Source organism: Manacus vitellinus, unplaced genomic scaffold (assembly GCF_001715985.3).
Source record: "Manacus vitellinus isolate BGI_N305 unplaced genomic scaffold, ASM171598v3 scaffold_23_pilon, whole genome shotgun sequence".
NCBI lineage: Eukaryota > Metazoa > Chordata > Aves > Passeriformes > Pipridae > Manacus > Manacus vitellinus.
The window spans coordinates 12,411,588-12,437,771 of NW_021939718.1; the positions used below are offsets into that span (position 1 = coordinate 12,411,588).

Here is a 26,184-nt window from a genome sequence, read left to right on the forward strand (position 1 = left end):
CAATCCCGAAATTTTTGGCTTCCTCTTAAGAGAAGTCCCCAAAGACAGACTGGTACAGCCTTGGCATTGCACTCTTCCAGAGTGCAGTATGTTCCCGTTGTGACATAAGGTTGGAGAGGGTCTGGCAAACTCCAGCACGAAGCACATATGCGGTGCCAGATCCCTGCATAGGCACTGTCCCTTTGAATCAGAGCACGTCCCACACCTGATTGGTGCACCACAGCTGGTTTGGAATGGCTTGGGTAACTTCACACCCTTGTTTGCTTTATCTCATTGGTCCAAAGCCTGACTTTGGCTAAACAGTTGTACTCTGGTACAACGTTTGGCTAGCTCAGGCACAGCTATTTGGACACAAACACAATGGAAATAACCATCTGGTGAGTATTCAGCAAAGAGTGTGAGTGGTAGTGGCTCAGCCAGAGTGTGATCGATGAGCAGGGTTGTAAAGGGATGGAGGTGACTGCTCCAAAAACTGGAACAATGGCAAAAGGAATGGTTCCAATTGCTAAACATCTAAGTAGATGTGTGCACAGAGCAAGCCTACCTGTACCAGCAGGATGGCATGGCCATGACCCAGAGCTCTCTTACACTTTGTAACAGTATCCGAACTCAAGACTAATCTTGGTTCAGACTGTTGTGAAGGAAGAAACCTTAGAAGATCACCCATCAGGGCTTTCACAAAAGCTTTTGCTCAGATATTGCTTGTAGGTTAAGCCTTTTGCCTCTGGTTCTTACCTGAGCAACACTACAGCTATATGCCTGCATGGCCATGTATCCCTCTGACTGGCACCTAACTTCTGCATTTGACTTTGAACATGTCTCTTCACTATGGATTTGCCTGGTGAACACTCAAGCTTTGGCTGATCATGGTCACTGAGCTCAGTTCCTAACCTTGACTTAACTACAGATTTGCCTCATTGTTATGGACTTGTCTGGTGACCCAGACTCTTTGCTGAAGCTGGTTGTCATCACTAGACCCTCTCTGCTTGCCTTGCTTGGGTTCTATGGGATGGGGCCCTTTCTGAAGAGGACATCGTCCCTACTTGCCTTGTTTACTCCTTGTTCCCAGTTCACCTTCCCTTATGGAGCAATGCCTTTGCAAAGGCATTGCCTGACAAGCATGATTTTTGAAGTACACAGTCACCAGTCCACACAGTAAACAGGACAGGAAGAAAGGAAAAGAAATTAACAGAACAAAGTTTCCTTTTTTTGTCCAAAACTACGAACAAGATGACGCTGTTTAATTCTCTGCATATCTACTGCAGGATGAATGTCCACTGTAGAGCACAACAAGATTTAGAAACTACATCCACAAGCAAAATAGTAAGTTATTTTCCTGTTCAAGGTTTCCTGAAAAGTATAGAGTATCTATGCATTGCAACGGCAATATGTAAGCAAAGTTGATATCTAAAAAGGGTTGGTTACAGGATCCATGAAAGCATATTTTACACCTAGTGGTAATATTTCATCACAATTGCTGACTAGCCCCTATGTTGCAAATCAGACAGCTATGCCTGCAAGAGCTGGATAGGAGTTAAACTGGCATTTGCAAGCATCTTCATGAAAAATTTTTCAGCAATCTGATAATTTTAAAACTTCTATAAGGAGAAGCCAAGAACATGGTGCCAGTTAGCAAGTGAGCACAATAAATTTTTTAGGGTAATTTTCAAATATTTGACATGATTGTATATACCAGGAGCAGAAGATGCCATGTGAGGCCTAATCAGCTGACCAGAGGGTGGAGTTGAGGTCACTGGCAGGAGATTTAAACTGCTCCAGGGAGCACAAGGGACCCGGAGTGGGCAAACAGGGGTGTGGCATGGCACTGAGGTTGTGGCATGGTAGTTCGCGCAGGCAGGGCACAGCCACCCTCCCAGGTCTCTCTGGTGGGTTGTGAGGTAGGTGTGTGGATGTGGTTCGTTTTTGTTTGGTTGGTTTTGTTTGGTTTGGGTTTTGTTTGTTTGTTTTGTTTTTTCTGCAAGTCAACTCAACCCAGCAATGGTTTCCGAATGAGCAAAAGCAGTTGCTGTTGCTATCAGGAGCAGTGTGTAACCCAGACAGAACCCCCCAAGAAGGACGCAGCTGTTCAGGTCTCTGGCTGCACAGAGTGTCTGAGCCTGGTGTCAGTACCACAGGACAGTGTGAGAAACGCCTGCCTATGATGTGAGCAGGTGAATGATTTGCTGTGCCTGGTGGCAGAGCTCAAGGAAGAAGTGGGGACGCTAAGAAGTATTAGGGAGAGTGAAAGGGAAATAGACTGGTGGAGTCTATACCCTTTTGACCCCAAAAGAAGTCCAGCAGGAAATGGTGAAGCCCTACCCCTCCTGCCATCAGGCAAATGGAGCAAACCAAGTAAGTGGGGAGGAATGGAAACAGGTCTCTGATCGAAGAGGTAAAGGAATCTCCTCCTGACCCCCATCACCTCCCACAGTGCCCTTAAAGAACAGGTATGAGGGCCTGGGCCCAGAGAGTCAGGCAGAGGGCAGTCAAGAACAGGATCTGTCTGGAGGGCCTCCTGGATGCATGGCACCAGACAGATTACAACCACAGCTATAAAGAAAAAAAGAAGGGTAGTTGTAATAGGCGACTCCCTTCTGAGAGGAACTGAGGACCCTATGTGCCAACCAGACCCATCCCACAGAGAAGTCTGCTGCCTTCCCTGGGTCACAGTGAGGAACATTAGTAGGAGACTCCCTGAGCTAATCCAGCCCTCTGTCCAGGCTGGTGGTCCAGGCTGGCAGTGATGACATTAATGACAGAGGTGCCAGGGTAATTAAAAAGGACTTCAAGCAAAAGGAGGGGCAAGGAAAACCTCCATTCTTTGTTGGACATGGGGGGGGAACATAGTCACCAAAGATAAGGTAAAGGCTGAGGTACTTAACACCTTCTTTACCTCAGTTTTCAACAAGAAGACAGGTTGTTCTCAGAACAACTGGCCTCCGAAGCTGGTAGACAGAGACAGGAAGCCAAATAGCCCCCCTGTAATCCAGGAGGGAACAGTTAGAGACCTGTTGAGCCACTTGGATCCTCACAAGTCTATGGGACCAGACGGGATCCATCCAAGGGTGATGAGGGAGCTGGCAGAAGAGCTTGCCAAGCCACTCTCCATCATCTACCAAGTCCTGGCTCACTGGGGAGGTCCCAGATGAATGGAAGTTGGTGAATGTCACACCAATCCACAAAAAGGGCTGCAAGGAGAACCTGGGAAACTACAGGCCTGTCAGCCTGACCTCAGTGCCTGGCAAGGTTATGGAGCAGATCATCCTAAGTGCAATCACACAGCACCTACAGGATGGACATGGGATCAGACCCAGCCAGGGTGGGTTTAGGACGGGCAGGTCCTGTCTGACCAAATTGATCTCCTTTTAAGATCAGGTGACCAACCTGGTGGATGAGGGGAAGGCTGTGGATGTGTCTACCTGCACTTCAGCAAAGCCTTTGACACCATCTCCCACAGCACACTCCTGGAAAAGCTGCAGCCCATGGCTTGGACAGGGGCACTCTGTGCTGGGTTAGGAACTGGCTGCAGGGCTGGGCCCAGAGAGTGGTGGTGAACGGTGCTGCATCCAGTTGGCAGCTGGTCACTAGTGGTGTCCCCCAGGGATCAGTGTTGGGCCCAGTTCTGTTTAATATCTTTATTGATGATTTAGATGAGGGGATTGAGTCCATCATCAGCAAATTTGCAGATGACACTAAGCTGGGGGGGAGTGTCGATCAGCTGGAAGGCAGGAGGGCTCTGCAGAGGGACCTGGATAGGTTGGAGAGTTGGGCTGATTCCAACGGGATGAGGTTCAACAAGGCCAAGTGCTGGGTCCTGCACTTTGGCCACAACAACCCCCTGCAGTGCTACAGGGTGGGGACAGCTGGAGAGCAGCTGGAGAGCAGCCAGGCAGAAAGGGACCTGGGAGTTTGGATTGACAGGAAGCTGAACATGAGCCAGCAGTGTGCCCAGGTGGCCAAGAAGGCCAATGGCATCCTGGCCTGGATCAGGAACAGTGTGGCCAGCAGGACCAGGGAAGTGATTCTTCCCCTGTACTCAGCGCTGGTGAGGCCACACCTGGAGTGCTGTGTCCAGTTCTGGGCCCCTCAGTTCAGGAAGGACATTGAGGTGCTGGAGCAGGTCCAGAGAAGAGCAACGAGGCTGGTGAAGGGACTTGAACACAAGTCCTATGGGGAGAGGCTGAGGGAGCTGGGGTTGTTCAGCCTGGAGAAGAGGAGGCTCAGGGGAGACCTCCTCACTCTCTACAACTCCCTGAAAGGAGGTTGTAGCCAGGTGGGCATCAGTCTCTTGTCCCAGGCAACCAGCAGTAGGACAAGAGGGCACAGTCTTCAGCTGTGCCAGGGGAAGTTTAGGTTGGATATTAGGATGGAATTTTTTACAGAGAGAGTAATCAGTCATTGGAATGGGCTGTCCAGGGAGGTGGTGGATTCACTGTCCCTGGAGGTTTTTAAGATGAGACTGGATGTGGCACTGAGTGCCATGGTCTAGTAACCATAGCGGTGTTGGATCAAGGGTTGGACTTGATGACCTCAGAGGTCTTTTCCAACCCAGTTGATTCTATGATTCTATGATTTTCAAAGGTTACCTGACAACGTTCATGCAATCAAATTCAAAATCAAAGTAGTCCCAAAATAGGCTTTAGCCTAGGAAGGAGGCAGGGAATACAACTCGATTACTTGCCAGAAAAATAAACTCCTGAGAAATGGCATACTGAAAGAAGAAAAAGGTAATTAATTCTACTGCACTGGCTCAGAAGGAGTTGTTAGTAAGCTCTTCAGAACAGTTTAACATCCACCTAGCAAACTTATGCAAAACTGAAATCTTAGCATCACAACATGCAAGATCCTCCTGTCCTCTCCTCCTTTTGCCTTCTCTCTGCCACCACACTCCTGGAATAATGCATCATTACATATATTCAGTCTGCTTCTCCTGATAGATTTAGTATCAGCAATATTTACTTTGTTATCTCCTTCAAACTGATCTAAACTAAAGAGATAGAAAGTATTTTTATCTTGGAAGGACAGTGTCCACACAGGCAACTATACCAACACAGCCACTATGACATAAATGAAGTGCAACAGCTCAAGAATTCCCCCATTGCCTTTTTATCTCATCTCTACAGTATGTAGTAGCGAAAATACATATACACAATGGTCCAAAACAAAAAAGACAAGAACAGGTAACAAAGGAAATCTGTAGAACACCTCACCAAGTGCACTGCATGCACATTTCATTACTACTGATTAATACGAGACATGGCAATTACAATCCAGTAGTTATCAAAAAGTAATGAGGTGCTAAACTTGTTTAAGCCACAATTCCAAGTGCACTGGTATTCTCCCGCTATGTAAGACACATGCTTAGAGGAAAAAACTGCAGTGCTAAATCTAGAGGAAAACAACAAAAATTTTTGTATTTTCTACCAAATGATACAGAAGTTTTATCTTTTTTCCCCTCCATTGCAGCTGTCTCAGGAATAATTTGTTAGACAAGAACTCTGAAAAACTTGAACTCAACTAAAATCTAATGACAACGTGTTTTCAATATACAGACCAAAAGTTACTTCTGATCAGAATACACCGGTTATGGTGAGTAGCAATGCAATGTGATCCAATGGATTCAAAAATAAAATATGGCTATTTTGTTCAAAACACACATAATGGTGTGTATGATGTCTATAATGCATCATGTGTTTATGAGGTATGCACGATGAAGGACACTTCACTCCTGCCGTGGATATGTCAGCTAGGAGGATGTTTCTCACCTTACTGAGAATCAAAAATACCTTCAGTGATACTAATTGGAAGCCACAGTAGTGCTGGATGATCTGACATGAACGATTTGTTTTACAAGGATACTTGCAGGCTAGTTAACTTATCCATGCAACCACACTGTCCCATCATAAAAACAGATCTTTTCAAGCTCATGAAAGCAAGGAAAATATTTAAGACACCTACAATGCATTTGTATATATCTTAAATGTGATGTGAAATGATGTACGTATTAATGACAGTGGCCCACTGCACTTATAGAAAATGCAATGATACATAAAAGTAATTCTTAGGTGAAGAAATTATTATGTGTAGACAAAGTAGTAGCTGTACTGTACCGCAATCAGTTCCAAATTCAGTTGTAAGAAGGGAAAAAGTAGACAACTGAGATATAACATATACTACTCACATGGTATGACAGTCAACAGACTTCTTTTTTTTTAAATTTCAAAATGTATTGTCCTTTTCCTACACCTCTCTATTAGTTCATTTCCTACTGTCATGCATAAAAGAAGCAAGACTAACAACAATTCTCAATACTTACAGAGGTTAATGCTTCTACATTGGCACCGGTAACACAAAGGAACCGGACAACATCAAGAATGCCATTGCTTGCTGACAGATGTAAAGGTGTTCTTCCATACTAACATGGGGAAACAAGTGTCATTACATTAGCTAAAGAATTTCACTTCAAATTTTATTACTAATAATCAAACATATTATACAATTATACATCCTGATACAAAGCAAAGGTCTTGCAAAGCTGCAAGAAAAAGTACTTTTGATTACAGCTTAAGCACAGCTACCTAAAGTGCAATTAAAAACAAAGGATACAATGACTATTTAAAAAATGAGAAACAACTTTATAGCAAAATCCCTCACACCTGTGGAGGAATCCTTTAGAGTTTTTTTGGCTATATTTGAGAATGTCTTTCTAATTCCAGAAAATTTAATCGCATATTTCTTAATTAAATATGAACCACTTAAACAACACAAATTCTTTAACCTTTAAAACCCTAGGTTCTGTTTCAATCTAAGTATTACTGAATTCTGTTTCAATCTAAGTATTACACATCTGCAGTCTCTCCCTTCCATCCAAAGCAATAAAAATAATGAATGAAAGAAGGCAGCCTGAAAGGTTATGGGTTTTTTGGTGACAGAGGGAGAGTGCTGTAAAGTATTGCTTCCCCCATTTTTTTCTTTTTTTCATTAATTTCTTCACTAATAACATGTCCTCACAGCACCCACTTCTGGTTTTAACTTTTTTCATTTGATGAAAAAAGCTGATGATTTTAATTATTGAAACCAAAAGTGACTGCACTGGACAATCCTCAAGCCAAAAGCCTTTTAGCTCTTTTTAGCTGGCTAATAAACTGCCAGTGCTTTGGAAATAAATAGAAGTGTTAACTAGCAAAGTGTTATTGCCACAATATGTACTTTTCCAGAAAAAAAACCACAAAGAAGCTACAATACCTGAATCAAACAAATTGTAGATAGCAACATAAAGATCCCTATAAGTAACTTTTAAACTTTGAAGCATACATAAAATTTAAATAGGGCAGAGAAAGACATTCAGACCTAAATATCAAGCCCTAAGCACAACAGCCTGTCAGCAGAGTTCAGTGGCTGACCTTGACCTATTCAAACTAAAGTTTCCTGAAACAGCTTACTTTTCTCTTAAAGATCTCTAGAAGAAAAGCCACAATGTTAAACCTGTAAAGCATCACATTTAGTTAATCCCATACACTGCAGCACGAGCACAAGAAAAGCAGCAAACAAGGCACTAGTATCTCGAAGTTCAGGGGCAGGTAATTAAACATTCTTTTTGAGAAGTGCTTACAACAATTATGGATTGCTTGCATTTCTAGCTGGCAGTCAGCCACCAATAATCACTGCAATCAATATTTTTAGCAGATTTTTCAGAGAAATGTACCAGTCTTCAATTCTGTGTATAAATTACTGTTACATATGAAATCAAGGCCAGCATCAATGCATTTCATCATCTGTTCTTCAGCACCTAGATGCAATCTGCATAAAGCAAAGTTATATGGCTAGGGAAGAAGGTTGGCATATCTTTCAACATTAAGAGTTGAGTGGTAAAATATACTGTGATAATTCACCTGGGTTCTTTCTTCATGGATCTTTAATAATTTATTCAACTGAAACATCTTAGGTAAATTTGTGAGGTAAGTAATTTAATGCTTTGCATTTGGCCATTTTAAGAGACAGAAAAATCAAAGGAAAAGACCTTTTCATATTAGAGAACTTTAAAAGGTCATCTAATGCAATAGAGGAGCTATTAAACAATGTAGTACAGCACTCATATTCCATTTACCTACCTTATTAGTGACATCCAAACTACAATTTGCTTCACAGAGTGCCATCACAATAGGCACGTTCCCATCTTTGCAGGCCACATGCAAGGGAGTGTTGCCATGTCTGTCCTGGAAATCTACAAAACATCCTTGACTGATGAGAGTTTTAACTACTTCTGTTTGACATCTTCTCACAGCAAGATGCAGGGCTATGTGACCATCCTGAAATCACAAGACAGCTTGTAAGTGAAATCTAATAATGCTAAAAATCAAAGTAATTTAGCAAAGTGCTAATCAATCTCATGTAACTGGATGCATCACCTTGCCTCAAGAAATACAATGGTTTTTAATTTGAAGGTGGAGGTAGAGAGATGTACAGTATCTGTCAGAACAAATAAACCATGGGATAAAAGCATATTTCTATTAAGCCACTGGGCTTTGCAGTGGAATGGATGAAATGCAAATACACATTCTCTACTAACAGCCTTCCTAGGAGATAGTGACCAACTGTAACAACCAGATGAATACTGTAAGTTCTATTGAAAACTCCAGTGTTTACTGATAGAAGTTAGTGATGCCACTCATGCAATCTGCTCGGTGATCAGTAATTTTAGAGACAGACAACTGTGTAACAACTTAAAGAGACAATGTAACTGGAAAAAACCAATTTAATTGCTTTAGAAGCAAAAAGTTTTTTCTGAACTCACTTTAATAACTATTTAGTTAATGTTAGCAATAAAGGTAGCTAAAAGGACAACCATATCAAAACTAGGAGCAATGAAATTCCAAATTTATTTGTTGGGATTACACCATGAAAGACAAATACTTATTCTGAATCAAATGGAATCATATTTTTAAATAGTTCTTATTGGAAATAAGCATGATTTGTCCAATCCATAGGAATCAAAGACAACCAGCATATCCAGCTCTTTTAGGTTGATAGTTAGTTGCCAATTACAGAACCCAATGTTCCTACCATTTTTCAGAGAGTGTTACTCATGAAGTGGTAACTGATAAGGAGCTAATGAATCAGTGTAGTGGGTTGGGCCTGGCTGGATACCAGGTACCCACTAAAGCCACTCTTTCACTCTCCCTCTGCAACTGGATAGAGGAGAGAGAAAAAAAAACCAGCTAAGGATTCATGAGTTGAGATAACAGCTGGGAGAGGTCACTTACTGATTACCTTCACGGGCAAAACAGACTCAAAGTGGGGATATTATTTAAATTTAGTACTCTCAGAATAAGAGCCAAAGAGTGAGAAATAAAACAGACTTAAAAACACCTTCCCCCTCACCCCTCCTTTCTTCCATGTTCTCCCTCCTCCCCCCCAGTGGTGCAGGGGGACGGGGAATGGGGGTTATGGTCAGGTGGGTCTCTGCACCCCAGTGGTCCTCCATGGGCTGCAGGGGCTCAGCTGCCCCACCATGGTCTGCACCACGGGCCGCAGGGGCCTGGAGCACCTCCTGCCCCTCCTTCTGCACTGACCTTCGTGTCCACCTTGTTGTTCACATATTCTCACTCTGCTCTTCCCTGGCTGGAATTCTTTCTGCTTAACAACCTTCTGTTCTTAAATATGTTATCACAGAGGTGTTACTATTGCACCTGATTGGCTTGGCCTTGGCCAGCGGCAGGAAGCCCGTCCTGGAGCCGGCTGGCATTGGCTCCACGAGACAGGGGAAGCTTCTAGCAGCTTCTAACAGAAGGCACTCCTGTAGCCTCTCCACTACCAAAACCCAGCTACAGGAACCCACTACAATCTGCAAAAACCCAAGCACAGAAAAATAATCAGTGGACAACCTTAAAGACTACTGCAGCCATCAACAGTCTCTGTGTGAACTGCTAAGAAAGAAAATTCACGTCACAGAAACACTGCTGACTTGGCAGCACTCAAAGCAATTCCAAGATATGTCTCTGTGACACTTGTGACCTCTTAACGTAACTAACCTTGTCTGTAGCATGAAGGTCAGCCCTGTGTTCTGCCAAGCATTCCACAATATCATGGTAACCCCTAGCAGAGGCTGTCAAGAGTGCAGTCTCCCCTTCTTTGTTTTTAATGTTCACATTGCAACCTGCTTCACAGAGTGCTTTGGCAACAGAATAGTAGCCGTGCCAAGCAGCACAATGCAGTGGGGTTTCTTCTTCCTGCCAACATGGAAAATTAAAAAAAAACAGAGCTGAACCAAATATGAGGGAGAACAAGTCCCAGCTTTAAAATGCAGAAAGATGACATGAAAAAAAAGACAGTCTGCTAAGTAAGCCCTATAAAAAGATGTAATTTCTAATGCTGACATTCTCAAAGCAAAAATAACTTCAGCTGACATACCAAGTGATTATGATACCTTCCATGTCAGTGAACCTACTTTAAATGTATCCGTGCTCCTGAAGCTAACTGTCTTGGTCTCTCACTTGAAAACTGATCCTAATTCACAAGCAGCTTCTACATCCTGTGTGTTGAGAGACTAATCCAGTGTTTAAAACAGATGGATTACCAAGGAGATGCAAATCCCACTAGACTTGCAGTTTGAGGCAGATCACCGTGCTTACCAGGGTTTTTGCTTGAACCCAGGAAACTTCAAAACATTCACCTTCAATTTCATTGTACATCAGAACAGCTAGGTGGAACACCATTAAGAAACTCAAATGTTTCACAAAAATATGCTAAAAGTAGCCCACTGAAAAGCAGGGAGGACTAAAACCCACCAAAGAAGTAACTGGATCAAATTCTAAGAAGTGGGATCCTTTCTGTACCTGGCAAATATCAATAAGGAGACAACTGATGCTGATAATAGCAGAGGACTTAGACTGTACTCCAGGTTTCTGTAAAAATCTGAGCATAAAGAAATAGACAAAGAGCATGTCCTGTGACTCTTTGGCCTAGGGTTGCTTGAAAAATATAAAGGTAGTCCTAGAGGATGTAGCACTTGGGGAGGCTTAAAATTTGGGTCACAGTTAAGTTTAGGTCAAATAGATTTCCTTTTTCTATTAAGCCTCTTCCTTCTTGTTTTTTTGACAACAGTTCAGAGCTTTAAAGAAACTCTCCCAAGCCCTCCACTCATTTTAAAAAATGAGCTTGACACTGCAGAAAAATCCCATGGCAGCTAAAACTAAGCAGAAATCAAGGCGAAAACTAATAAAAATCTTTAGCTGAACTGACACGACTATCCATTCCTTTGCAGTGCTGAGTTTCTCCATCTTTAAGCTTTCATTTTTTGAGAGAACTTATGTTTCATAACAGTGTCAGGTTCTTGCAGGTTTTTTGCATAGTCTTCATCTATTAGGAGCTATCAAAACCTCCATAATTCTGTTGTTTTTTTTCAAATGCAAACATGCCAGAGGCTACAAGGTAAGACTTAAAGCTTTGACCACTCAAACAAAGCCTTATTTGTTGAAAAAACCCAGACAGTGTTCATGACTCACCTTGTCTTGAAAGTTTGGATTGGATCCAATGCGACAGAGAAACTGAACCACATCCACGTGCCCATACCGAGCTGCAACATGGAGAGCGGTCTCCCCAGACTGCAATTACAGAACACGCCAGTGTAATTTCATATGTTACCCTCAGATATACACTGCCTGTACACTGTGTACAACCTGAGTGCCTGTGTGCTGCATGGGATACTCCTCCCTCTCCATAACCCAGATGCGCAGCTCTGGTCAGCAGAGCTTACAAACCAGTTGTACATGATACACCACCACCTGACAAGTAGTTATTTCTTCAAAGGCTTTCTTTTTTCAGAACTTATTTTTCTACATTATTAGTTCCAAATCACAGACACAATGGGATTTCTGAGCAATATGAGGAGGAAGCTGTGTGTACAACTGGTGTTTAAACAGATGTCCTATTTCTATTCATACTATTTCCATATGCACCTCCACCCCCTCCTGCATATTCAAATGTAAGGAACTGGCCTAACACACCTTGGTACATCCTGGTGCATTTTGGTCATTATGCCTAATTATTTACAACACTTTTTTGAAATTATATGAAAAAGAAATGGTATTTTTATTAAGAGAGTAACCTCTTTCGTTGTAGCCCTATCAGGAGTCAAACACTAACTTTCCTAATGTACCTTGCCTTGCACTAGTTTCCTCAACAAAGCAAACTGCTTCACAAGTCTAATTGCTTCTGTACTGGAGCTTTGGCTAGTATAAAAACATTGCTATGGTACAAGACTAACAGCAACTAGTTTCTAGGGCAAATGTTGCTCAAATAACACTGCTGAAGACAAGGTAAGTGCTCATCAGCTATAAATTGTTAGGCTTCCTTATACTCAACTTAATAACAGTCAAATTTACTTGTCAGACAAAAGTGATTTTCAATCAAAAGGAATGAGAAACAGAATCACGATTTCACCCTTAGTTCCAATGAGAAATCTAGTCTTCAAGTGAAAATTAATTTAGATTTGTACTTCTCCACCTACCCACCATGTACTCACCATATTTAACATGCACGCTTGGCTAACATTTGTCAGGAAAATAATCAGTACATCCAGTTCCTGTAAAGCTCTGTTATCACAGCCCTCTATGTCAGCTCAGAAAACCACACTCAAAAAGCCAGTCAACTTCTTGGAATTATGGCCCAGTTGAAAATCATTCCAACCTCTCTCTTTGCTAAGATAAAGTTATAGAAAAAGGCTCTCTGCATGAAAAGGGAGCTATTTTCTTACCTTATCCTTAACATCCAAAGGACATTCATTATCATTGAGAAATTTCAGTGTTTCTACATGACCATGTCGAGAAGCCCAATAGATTGCATTAGATCCAGCCTGCCAAAAATATTTGATTTCAAAAGTTATTGGTGAATTTAGAATCCTAATTCTAGAGGTTCAGCTGAGGTATACATGCACTTAGATGTACACAGATACACTGAAAAGCTATTCGAGCTTATATGAACACATTCACTTCTGAAAAAAATTTCAAATTGGTTCAACAACCCCACATACCAACAGTGACAACAAAAACCTCTATGCAAGGATGATTAACAGGATTACTAACTGTTGGGAAGGATAATCCTCTTTTCCCTTGTTAGGGAGTTTTTTAGAACTAATAGTCATGAGATAATAACCTTTCTTCTGCTTACTTTGCCATCTACTAGATGGAGAAGCAGACAGTTCTTCGAGTTTGCTCTAAATGAAAACCAGGCTGTTAAAGCACATTTGGAAAAAAAAGCTTCTTGCAAAGCATATCCTCCATCAAATATGAGTTTTAGTTGTGATATTCCCCATGGCTAAAGTGTGTATTTATCATTTCATACTAAATAAAGTTCACACTTGTGTTTTAGGGCAATCACTAATTTGAACTAATTGAGGCAGTTTTGTAAGCATGAACTACATTTTAAGATTAGTATTCTTCGAATTACTTCAGCTAATAAAGTGATCAAAATCAGAGGATATGCACTCATAACAAATGACATTACTGAAGATTTGTCTTGAAGTTTTTGCTGTGGAAGACAGAAAACAGGATCTACAGCTGATCTACAGTCTGAACTACTTGTCTCCTGCTAACTGTACTGAAAACCTTATAAAGAACAGTTGACAGAGCAGAACCCCAACCTTATCTTGAACATCAATACGAGATCCACGCTTTAAAAGCAACTGAAGCATCTGAATGTTTCCACAGCCGGCAGCAATCAGTAGTGGAGGTGTTCCATGCTAACAACAAAATACAAGCAAGAATGATATAATTAACTTTTGAAGGATTAAGGAAAGAGTGGAAGAGAAGGCAGGCATTGAATATTATCTCTGGATTTCCACTTTCAAATTAAGTCTTCAGGAAATACTGTATGAAAATAATTTATTCCTTTATTAAAAAAATTATTGCACAGCAATTTTCCATATTTTTGAGATGTGTTCACACTAAATGATGTATCACACACTAAATGTATGCTTTTCAAATTAGGAATATTAATGTTAAGCTCTCATTAGACTAGTTCGGCAAGAACATTCCCCTTTGCAATTTCTTTGTAGCTACTACACCACCTTAAAGCCACCAGCAACATCTAGGAAAGTTAAATCAGACTGCACCAGTAAAACAAAAAACACAGTGATTTCTTAAATGGTTCAAGACCTCAACACAGTAAAATAACAGACACTTTACTTTTATATTGCTCTTCATGAATATTTCTCAAAGTACTTTGTAATGAAGGTCAGTGTAACCATTCAAAAAAAGTGAAAATTAGGGCAGAGATGATTTATGCAAGGTTTAACAGTAGAATAAGTACGTGAAATTTGGTCTCTTGGCCTCAGCTCCAAGAGTCCCATTACTGCAGCAGCAGTGCACTGAAATACCACAGTGGGGAAGCAATTTCTTTACTGAAAATGAACACTACCATCTAACATTAGGTTCACATAACCTTTTTTTGCAGTTTGGAACTTCTGTTTCTAGCAACACTTTGCAAAATCAGTTTTGGCAGTCTGGTTATTCCTATATATTCTGCCATCTTCAGTTTTGGCAGTCTGGTTATTCCTATATATTCTGCCATCTTCATCTGCCACAAGAAACAACAATTGCAAAAAAAAGCAAAGCTGATATCTGATTTACTACAGTTCTTGACAATAGACTTGAGTAAAACCTTTCAAAGGCCTAGGCAAAAAATTCCATTTTGGGCTCCATTTTAATGTAGCTTGAGAAGATTGAACACAAAACACGATAAAATTTCTCCTAAAAAAAAGGCAGAATTATTTCCCATCCCCTTGTCTTTTCAGTTCAGGTGTTACATTTCTATTTTACAACCATGTTGCTCTATCCAACAGGGTTATAGCTAGTCCCCCACGCACCTCAACACAGACCCACACTACCTTGTTGGGTTGATTGACATCGTAATTTGTCAGAGATCCCAGAAGGTGCTGCAATCCAGGTACATTGTCATCATTGATGGCATGAATAATAGCTTTCATCACAAAAGAATCTTCTTCATCCTTGCAATTAAATAAGAAAGAAGAAAAATTTTTAGCTTCAAGAAAAAAATCTCTATCTCAACAGTTGCCAAGACATCTAAAAAAATTAAAACCCAAAATTTTCAAAGTATTTTTTTATAAAAGAGTGCTTCAGCTGCAAGCTGTAATCCTTCATGAAACATATGGCTAACGTGTATGTATGTTATTCGAAAACCCACATCAAAAACCCCCACACTTTTTCTAGTACAATTTGCTTCCCTCTTCTTCACATAAATCCCCATTACTCATGGAGATTCCAAATAGGTTCTTTTATAGGTGTATTCTTTTTTTCCTCCTAGGACTTTCAATAGATAGAATACTTGCATGACAGGAAACTAATTCAATGCATATATGTGAACACTAAAAAAACCAAGAGGTACACGAATACCAACTGAAGTATCAGGTTTTGTGCCATCCACGAATACAACACAGGAGAGGTACTTTGGACCAAACTTTCATCTATTCAAATGGATCAGTTAAAAATCTAGAATGTAGATACCTCTGCAGGTATAACTTTATTTTTCTCCTATACACTAAAAGAACTAAAATTCACAGAGCCCATTATTTGGTTTGGTCTTACCTCCTCTCTCCTGAGGTTTCAGATTTTTTTAGGACACTTAACATTAGGCTACAATCCTTTCTGCTGGAACACAGGAGTGAAATGCTGATCCAGTGTTAAAAGACATACAGATAGCTGAGGTGGGGGAGAGGGTAGGGAAGGGAGGGCAAGAAGATAGAATAAAGAGCACAGAAGCAGAAAGAGAAGGAAAAGTGGAAACATGAACACCAAGTTGCACAGAAGGGACACGGAGAAGATAATATGCATAAAAAGGGCTCTGCAGAATTTTTGAAGTTTGATCCTGTCAATGCACAGAAAAGATGATATTACCCAGATCTAAACATATTGACACACACTCTTTTCTGATTACAGGAAATTTATGAAGTGTGTATTAGAACTTGTGGAGCAAGAATGCTTTTGGATTTACAAGCATTTGCAATTGCAAAACATACGGAGTTGATCTTAACTACTCAACACTAGTAGTCACATATAATACCAGAAACTGAATACTGGCCAACTTTAAAATTTCCTCCTTAAATAACTGCTTGTTGTGATACTGCTGTCTAGCATTCATTGGATTCAAGAGGGACTCGATGATTTTGAGTATTCAGTTAAAAAAAAAAAAGAAATATAAGGAATATTATTTTACTGTACACAATGAGTACAGTAAAATTCAAATGCCACTTTTTCACATTACAGTTGCTACAGTACAAAAAATCCTCCTGAATCAATTTTCAAAACCAAGACAGATGAATTTCTGACACTAGTTATCAGTCTCAGTATGGTAATTAATAAGGTAAATTTCAAGGTTTGTGCCATGCAGAAGATCATACTATGGATAAATGACCTCTTGTAGCCTTAAAATCGATTTCTTCCTACATATGAAATTAATTAATTGTGTACATTTTCAATAGCCCAATATTTCTATTAATTGGAAACTTGTAAATTTCATCTGCAGTAAAACATTCTAAACATATAAGAACACACTTACCAGAGTATCATCACTTCTAGCGACACTCATATTACTTCTGGACAAAAAAGATCTCGATAATCTTTGGCACAAGGATATTAAGCGCACTGATTGCTTTGTAAAAACAATAAGAAAAAAGCCATATGTAAAAAAATTGCAACAGATACTTGTGATAAGATGCTATTGCAGACATTTTAAAGGACTTAGCAAAACAAAGTGAAGTTTGACTTCAACACCCCCATCTGCTTTGTATATTGCATTTGAAACTTCAACTTCTTTTGGCATTTATAATCCAAACAGAAGCACAAAACAAACAATCCACACACAAGCATTTGTATGCAGATCATTTACAAAGAAGTCTTCTCCCATACCACCATGCTCAAACACTTAATTTATTCCAAATGACAGAGGAATGTGCTGCTTCTTTCTTCTTCTCCACTCTTACATGCACTGATGTTTCCCTGGAGCAGACAATGCTACTGCATTTGTATGTGCAACATTTTGAAGCATTATTGAATTACTTACTTTCCATTTTCGTCGTGCTGCAAACTTCTTGAACTTCTCCATATTCACTGCAGAAGCTTTTCTGCTAAGTGCTTGCTGGGTGTCTTTAGGCTACAAGCAAAAGAAAAAAGCTATTCTAAAATATCCCATAATTTCTGTATGTAAGACTCTGTCCTTCAGTGATGGTTTCCACTCATAGTATAATAGTATCCTAATCATACTATAATAATAAAGTAATTGTAAGCACATAATTTGAACATCCACAGTATAGCGCGGCATACAGATGGAATTTCCCAAGAAAATACCCTAAAGGAAACCCAGACCTAAGAATATTCTATGCAATACAAAACACAAACGTGTTTTTTTCATTTTAAATACAACAAAAAACCACACATCAGAACATTCAACTTTGTCCTTCACCTCCCTCTCTGATGGAGGCATTTGATTTCTACGATAAATCTTGTTTTCTGGAAATGCAGTCAAACTTTGTTACAGTCTCAGTGTAATCACCTGGATGCTGCTGAACACCCCCTTACCCAGTAAAAAAAAAACAAACAACATATCACACCTACCAGTGCAGCAAGCTCTAAGGCTGCATCCTTTGAACTTTCTCATGGCTAATACTAACAACCAACGACTAGTGGAGCATATGAAATTTTCAATTTTATGACCCCATATTTGATGTCATTTTTATGGAGAAATCATGGGTTGGGATGGACCTTAAAGATCATCTAGTTTTAACCGCCATGGAAATATAGGTAAAGATAGTGATAGGAAAGGGGAAAAGAGGATAAGACCAGTGGGGTGTGAGTAGAATGCCTGGAAAGTTAAGATATAAGGCAAAGTAACAGGGTACAAAACAACCTGTCTCTTTGCAGCAGTGTGGGCCTTGGTCCTTGAGAGACAAACCTGGACAATTCCTGCTGCAGTGGTTTAAAATATCATTTCAATATGTTCAACACATTTCAACTACTTAAGATTACCTAAGCAAAAACTCAGCAGAGTGTAGTGTTTGGCATACTGATGCAGAAATGTCTGCTCTAGGATGTTGTACTGTGAACTGGAGCAGCTGTGACACAGACAAATATTCTGCTAACTGGTTCTCTAGGAAGTGGAATAGAGTCAAATACCCACCGTGCATCTCCAAGACCTGGGAAATCAATGGCACTGAAGGAGTTTACTAGTCACAGTCAGAGTAAGATACGGAATTAAAAAAATTAACTGCCAGGTATTACTATACACATTAAAAAGGATGATAGGTGCCATTTTCTCCCTCTCAGCCCAGTAGCACCACAACCGCTTGCTCCAAACCAAACACTGAACCACTGAAGAAGTGGGCCACCAACTGCTTTCTTCAGTCTAAAGGGGAAGGACAAGAGAGAGATTGCTCTTTTTTCCTTAATCTAAATAAGGGGGTTAGAAGATGAAAAATTAGAGGAAATTGGACTGGATTCAGAGAATGTATCTTTGTCAACACAATGTCCTCTGAAGGTTAGCTTCTTTGCCTTAGCACGTTTTTAAACTCAGTGGTGGACTACTTCCCTATTGCTAACTTACATAGAGCATATATTAATGAAGCCCACATTCTGCATGTGTTAGATTTCATATAGACAGCTTTCCAAAACAGTAAGTTATATTAAACAATTATGCTAATCTTCCTTGTTAAGGAACTTGAAAAATGAATGCATAGTATGAAATGAGGAATGATCAAAAACAGGACAACAGAGAATGAATTACATGCTAACCTTGATCCAAGGATGCAGCAAACTGTCTTGAATAGTCATTCTCTTCCTTTAAGACAATAAAAGACAGAACTGTTCAGACAGTAAAAAATATATACTGCCTTATGTTCATTAAACTAACATCTCAAAATATCATGTAATTTGAAATACTAGATACATATGCTGCAAAAGTGCATACACATGTAAAACAACTCACTTTGGATCCTTGACTAGAAGTCTTCGTATGAAATCTTTAGCTAGGGCACTGGTATTACTGAAGAATTCTTCTTCAAATTCATAATTCACAGCAGACACATTTGCTAATGTTTCCTGTTTGGTTTCTCCAAGAAATGGAGATGCACCACTTAGACTGCAAGAAAGGTAGAACATTTCTCTCATTACATATTGTACCATTGCTGCTTCAACCCTCTGAGAACAAATAACAGCACGAAGTGAACATTTCTATTTTCCGCTTTAAGGCTGCAAACGTGCTTTCAGGAAGATGTGATCTAGCAGGGCAAAAAGCTTTGCTGTAATTTCAAAAAATACTGGTCAAGATAAAGATGTAGGACAGTCACCTACAGATTTGAAGAGTTTCCAATACTATCTCAATGCTGATCAATGGTAATTCTTTCAATAATTACACTATAGGTTTTATTATCATACAACTTGAATCAGAATGTGCAATCAAAATGGCTTGACTTGTACAGACACCAACAAAACCCCAGATCACAGAATCAGAATTAAAAAACAACAGCATTTGCAAGAACCACCCATAGATTTTGGTACTTACAGAATATAAGTTATTACACCAATGCTCCTGGATTGAAGAAAAAACAAATAAAAAAAGGATGTGGTAGAGGAGAGAGAAACAGATGAAAAGAGAGAGAGGAGAGAAAAAAAAAGGTTAGAACATAAGAATAACCATGAGAGATTTATTTCAGGTAAGGTCCAATAACTTACCACATATCTGCTTCAAGACCAAGAGGTTCATAATTTACTATTTCAGGAGCTAAAGGAAAAAGCAGGAAGATCAGTACCTAGCCAAAGAACAGATCTAGGTCTGACTCTGAGCCTATCTATGTCACAGGTATTAAGCTAAGATGCTGATAGATGAACACGTTAATGCAAGTCTTAAGTTGAAACCGAATGCTGCAAATTGCTTATTTAAATTTCAAAATGTCATGAACTACACACAAATTACATAATCTGTAAATCAGTAAACCAAGCTAAGTCACAAATTCTGCTTCAGAGACTGAGAAAAAATAGTTTGAAGAAAAAACAGTTTTCTCACCAACAAACTCTGGCGTTCCGAAGATATTTTTGAATTCATTTCCAAAGTCAATTTTGTGGGCTAAGCCAAAGTCAATAATCTTGATTCGAGGCTTTGGTACATTCCTGTCCAACAACATTATATTTTCAGGCTTTGAGAAGGAGGAAGGGGAAAAGAAAGAGAGATTACACATAGGTATCAGTATTTGTCAGCACTGAACACTTCTCTTTACCTCCTTTAGACCTTCAGAAAAATCCTGTCTTTTCCTATTATGATCTAACATATGCTAAAAATTAACTACGGTAAAATAGGGCTTCGTGTTGATGCTGGAGTGGTATGATTTCCACAGAGCCATGACTTTACTTCTTGTACATACCACAGTTGCAGTTTTCATGTGGACTGACCCTAAATGAAACACACTATCTCCAGTAAAGACCACAGCCCCTCCCTACAGCCATTCTAGCAGTGTTGGGAGCTTGCAAGAAACTAAGACCTAGTTACCGGGCTAGGTTTATATTAGTCCCCGAAAGAGTTTTCTTTCACACCACATAAGCAATCAGGCAGGTACATCTTATTGCCTTTGGATCTCCCAGGGAAACTTTTGGAGTGGTCTGGCTCCCAAATTTTAAGGCTCAACATACTTTCAAAAAGGAAAAAGAGTAGGATGTCCTGTCTTTTCTACCTTATTTTGAAATATGGACTTTAGATTACCTTACACCAAAGATTTGCAAAACCAGAACAAAAAAGATAAAATGTCAAGATTACCAGCAACAGAGCCTGCTTCTACACTGCATCACTTTAACTACCATACAGAACGAGCTACTTAATCTTCACATCCTGTCATGTCCATAAGACGGTGTGCTCTGAAGAGGTCCTGGAGCTACATCCATTCTGTTCACATTGTTAAGGACTTCTGAAGTCATTAAGGACAGTTCTTCTTCGTCACTCTTTTGCCTCTCTTTCCCAAACACAGGAGCTGATATGTGCAAATGCAATTTCCTTCATTTCCTCCTTGCATTTCTATTGCATACTTTTATCGTTCTGCACATTTTAATTTTTGCTGCCTCTTTTAATTTACAAATTTTTGGTATCCACTGTAAGGATGACTTGTTTTATTACAAACATTCACATTTCACATTGTAAGAAATATATTCCTTACTAGCTTTACAATTCTTTTCTCTTGCTGACTGTCACACAAAGACCAAATATATTACTGAGGTAATGTAGAGGAAACTGGAAAAGGTGTGCTTACCCTGAAATCCGTTCCTTTCCCTACCTCATCCCAAAAACACTGCAAACCCTTTCAGAACTACACTTCAATGTAATATCATGACTCCTTTTCCTATTATAGATATAACTGCCAATTTCAGCAGACTTCATGGGAAGTTTAGTTGCCTACCTCTGAAAGAGATCTTACAGAGGAAAAGATTCTGAAACATTAAAAAGCAGTAGCTGAGTTTAGATACAAAAAGCTCTGCTTTCATTACCAAAAAGGATGCATTTAACAGCTTTTCTGAAAACAAACATTAAAGCCCTAAAAGGAAAAAACCAGAAGAGGAAATTATCTGCTGTCTTCTCCACAAAAATCTTTGTACTTAACTATGTACATTTTCAATGTAGTGCCTATAAATAATATTCATGTGAACATGTTCACATGAACAGCAAACAAAAAACCCCAAAACCATCAGTTAAAAAAGTCATCCTGTTCCGAATGTTTCATCTAGATCCCATTCTCATTAAAAAAAAAAAAAATCATAGTTCTCATTTTTATTTCAGGTTTGTTTTCTCAGAATAGTTTAATTCCGTCAGAAGCCGCCATTTCCCCTGAAGAATCTTACATTAAAAACAGACAGGAACTATTTACAGTCCAGTAACTTCTTTCTGATGGCTGAGCTTTTCTCTGTCTACATAAAAACAAAGCCAGCAAAACAAAGCTAGCCCAAGATCTGCATGATGGCTGATTTGTGGCTAGCATCACAGAGGATTTTAACGGATGTTGCTTACAGCTGTTGAAGTTTTTATCAACTCAACACACCTTAAGATCAAAGTGGGCGATTTGCAGAGAGTGGAGATACTGAACGCCATTAAGTATCTGTTTGAGAAATTCTGTGGCTTCTTCCTCCGTGAGAGATTCTTTCTCGGCTAAGAAGTCGAAGAGCTCTCCCCCTGCAACCCTTGGAGAGCAGAAGCAGAGTTATTGACAAGCTTGTTTTAACTAACAGGTTCCTTTTAGCATAGCTGTTCTCAAACCAGCCTTGAAAAAGGATCCATATACTTTAAAGGCTGTCAATACCAGAAAAGATGATGAAAATTACTTAATTCAATACCCAAAATAGTTAGTAACTCCCCTTCCTCTCCCTGAAAAGAATACATTAAAAGAATTTTAGTTTCAGACAAAAATGTTTAAAAACCACAAACAAACACGGTTGACAGTATTTAAATTTAAATTAAGTAACCCCCTCCTCTCTGTATGCTCATTTAAAAGAATAAAATCAAATGTGAAGTAAGTATATTCAAAACATACTAATGTAGTGGGACATTATCTAGAAAATAAAACATGAATTAGCTCATATCAGTAAAATATCAGATTTCCACACCCTCATCCAAAAATAAAAAATTTAAAGCTTACTTTGAAATAATTACTGGCAGCTGTTCTACTATTCAGTTTCTAAACTCCTCAAAGCATTTAAATCTTTGAAAATAAATTCTTTTCTTTCAAAATATATTCAAGTCTTTGAAGTAGTGTATACATTCAGTACCTATGCTGTATTACCACAGCTTTTTACAAGGAAAAGCCCTTAAGACTATTTCCAGCACATGTTCTAGCTGCACAGACAGAAAGAAAAGAGGTAAGAGAGGGTACAGAAGCACATCTAGATTTTGCATGTGAAAGAGAGAGGAACAAACTGAAGATGACCCTCTTCTCAGCTCAAACAAGCAGCTGTTGACTCACTCAACAGCATAAGAGATACTGAAGTGATAGAAAACAGGAAGTACAGTTATTCTTAAATAACAGACAATAACTCTGTTTAAGGACATATAAGGAGATGACTTCCCACTGTGGGAAACTGTTTTCCCCATCTATAAAAGCAGAATTATTCTCTAGAAATGTCTTAGAGACTGCAAAGATGGTTATAATACCCCCTATATTTTGCATTGTATTGATATTAAAACAAATTCAAAAAGTGCACCCTAACTTATATTGCTTTTCTCTAAGGAAAAAATAATTTATTCACAATTTAAAGTTCTGATTATGAAACATTATGGGATTCACATGTGACAACAGCTAAACAGCTGGGGCAGATTTCTGGAAATATATTTCACTTCTTTATCATGTCTACTTTTTAAGAGACTTAATCTGCAGTATTGTAATGCAAATTGCATGAAAAGTGCATTTTAATGAGTTCTTGGAGCTGTTATTGAACTGCCTAGACAATAATGAGAGTATTGTTTTGGATATTATTTGTGTTGTAGTATTTTCTGCATGAAAGCAATTATTGAAATGAAGTGCCATTAAAATATAAGAACTATAGACTGGAAGGACGAGAGGTCATTTCAATAATTTTTTTCTTGTTGCAGAGACATTAAAATGGAATTCCTAATGATTAAATACAACTTGTTATTTTAGAGAGGCTGGTCAGAAGCATCTTACAAACAGACACACATGCATATTCTCTCATTCTTTGTTTCTGACTGAAAACAATAAGATGTTTTCAGGCTAAGGCCTGTATCTCTGCAGCACTTTGTGATGAAGAACGCAGCACTGGATGGTGACACACTGCTAGCATTTCTCTTCCTTTCCAATTATTGGACTAAAGGACTTACGCATCATGTGAAACTTGCTTCCACATATTTACAAGTGGATGCTTGCTGCAGTTGCCAGGAGGATGCAAACTGGAGCACAGTTTACAGTTTACTGGAGCTCCCCATGCCATGTGGAGCCGGCAGACTCACTGTGGCTACTGCCCCAGCCGCGGGCATCAGCATCTTTATGCACTCAGCACGGTTTGGCACTGAGCTAGCCACCACAGTCTGGGAAACCAGCAAAGCTGGATCCTCAGCTGAGGAAAAGCCTCGGAAACTGCACCAAAAGACTGTATCCAGATTACTTTTCACGAAGATTGCCCACCCAGTTAAACAGCAAAAGTGCCTAAAACAGCTGATGCCTAAAGCCTTCATCAGCCATCACAGATAGAAGAGAAGTACTCAGGACAGGAATTTGCAGCAATGCCAACTCGAAGCACCATGCTGTCCACTCCGCAGTCTCAAACAGACTGTGACAGTGCCACACAGGTATTGACATGTTTTATGGCTGGTCAAGATTGCTCTTACTCCTGTTGGCATTTTAATGCAGTCTGTGAAACTTATTAGTCACCTACGAACATTAGCACTGATTACACACATCCCTTTTAGACCTCAAGAGAAAGATATAATTCCCAAGGTTTATATCTTTTCAAGATAGCTAGTAAAAGAAACTTAACTGCATTTATGCAAAATGGAAAGAGCCTCTTCACCTTCAGCTTCTTCTTATCTGCAATATTCTGATTTGTGCAATTTCATACCCTAAAAGTTTGCACGACATTACAAGTTTGATGTATATGCATTTTTACACTTATCAAAGACATGACATTTGTGAAGTTAATTGCATCAGATCACATATAGCTTTTCTTCAGCACTGCTGAATATTATCCTTCTGTCTTTGCCACAGGTTAGTTGTTGTGACATTTCTTTAATGGTTATACCATGAGCCTTATAATAGCATGAAATAAAATGTTATCTGTATTTCACAGGTAATATACCTAGTACTTCCAAATCTTGAAGCTGGGGCCAAGGAAGCTAAAAGGCCTGAAATGTTTGTTGGGTTTTTTTGTTTTTTTGTTCGTTTGGTTTTTTGTTTTGTTTTTTTTTTTAACTGGAAGTTCATTAGCAAAAGCAGTAGATTTTTCTGAAATATTGTGTACTTCTTTTGTTGCCTAAGTACTGCCTCCCTAAGTGACTTGGCAGCCCTTGCTTAATGAGTAGATGAGTGAGGAGGGACTGCCTGTAAGCATTCAAAGCTTTGTTCCAGTACCTCTGGTCTATGGGACTTTGGTGTGCCCCTTCATGTTACACATCTTGCCCTTAATGTCTCAGTTGAGATTCTATGCAGGCTGACCTCAGAGAGTGGGCCACTGTGAATTCTCCTGCTGGTAACTCCTGAATTGGGGTGGGGGGCAAGTTCAGTAACCCGTGTCCTCCCTCTGGGTGCTGCCATTGCTGGCAAGTACAGTGCGCATCTAGCTGTGCCTGCTGCTTACTTTTACTGGTAGGGACATAAGGCATAAGAGAAAAGGGTTTCTATAGCAATGATGACTAAAATGTTAAACTAGCATGCATAAGCAGCTTCACCTGGAAGCTCAGAAAAGCCTGGATTCCCTGAAAGGTCCCTCTGCTCCAGGCAACCTCCCTTTCTCACCGTGTAGGGGCTGCGACCCACATCCCCATGGTAGATCAGTAATGGTGGTTGTGTTTCTTAGCTTGCTTGTCAGGAGACTGCTTATTCCCTACCCTTTTGCTGACTCTGGCAGGTCTGATATTAAGCTGTGCTATCACAGGTATACAGACAACCATAGTATCACTGCAAGGCAATTACTTCAAGCGAGTCACAGACTGTTAATACAGGTCCACACTCCATATATGTTACAACTTTAATTTCCAGAATTAATTCATGGAATTACAGTGTTCTCAGATATATCAACAGAGCCTGGTTTTAGAGATTTCCTAATCAGATTACATATCCAGAATAACTAAAACACAGTCCCATAATTTACAAACTCTGCACATTTTATTAATCCATAGTCACCTTCAGAAGAGGAGTCAGAAGCCAAGCAGAGAGTCCCATTCCACCACTGCACCTGTGTATATCCCATCTCACACACAGAAGCAGTGTTAATCTAAAGAAGGTGGCAGAGACAACAGCCCCTTCCATAGATCTTTTAGAATGTCATCTTCTCCCAAGAAGTACACTGTTTCCACCTCCATTACAACAGAGTCTTCTTTCTAAGTTAGCTTTGGGGTTGTAGGTGCACAAACACCTTGCTGAAATCTGACTGAAACCAGACCAACCCACAAGTTTTCTGAGCCACAGAAACTTGC

The 26,184-nt window shown here is 39.6% G+C and overlaps 1 protein-coding gene across 2 annotated transcripts in view; it reads right to left on the reverse strand.

Annotated features, from left to right (window-relative positions):
- Nucleotides 1-26,184, reverse strand: part of DAPK1 (death associated protein kinase 1) — a 48,821-nt gene that overhangs the window by 16,740 nt on the left and 5,897 nt on the right. The window contains exons 2-16 of one of the 2 annotated variants that reach the window (XM_018072916.2): nt 22,085-22,223; nt 20,071-20,174; nt 19,740-19,788; nt 19,570-19,596; nt 18,994-19,146; nt 18,801-18,846; nt 17,077-17,166; nt 16,573-16,665; nt 14,885-15,004; nt 13,640-13,738; nt 12,755-12,853; nt 11,505-11,603; nt 10,032-10,229; nt 8,112-8,309; nt 6,317-6,415 (exon numbers count right to left, since the gene is read on the reverse strand). In XM_018072916.2, the coding sequence (XP_017928405.1) occupies nt 6,317-6,415; nt 8,112-8,309; nt 10,032-10,229; nt 11,505-11,603; nt 12,755-12,853; nt 13,640-13,738; nt 14,885-15,004; nt 16,573-16,665; nt 17,077-17,166; nt 18,801-18,846; nt 18,994-19,146; nt 19,570-19,596; nt 19,740-19,788; nt 20,071-20,174; nt 22,085-22,134 (1,524 nt within the window). In that variant the 5' untranslated portion in view covers nt 22,135-22,223. The other variant, XM_018072917.2, reaches the window with a different exon arrangement.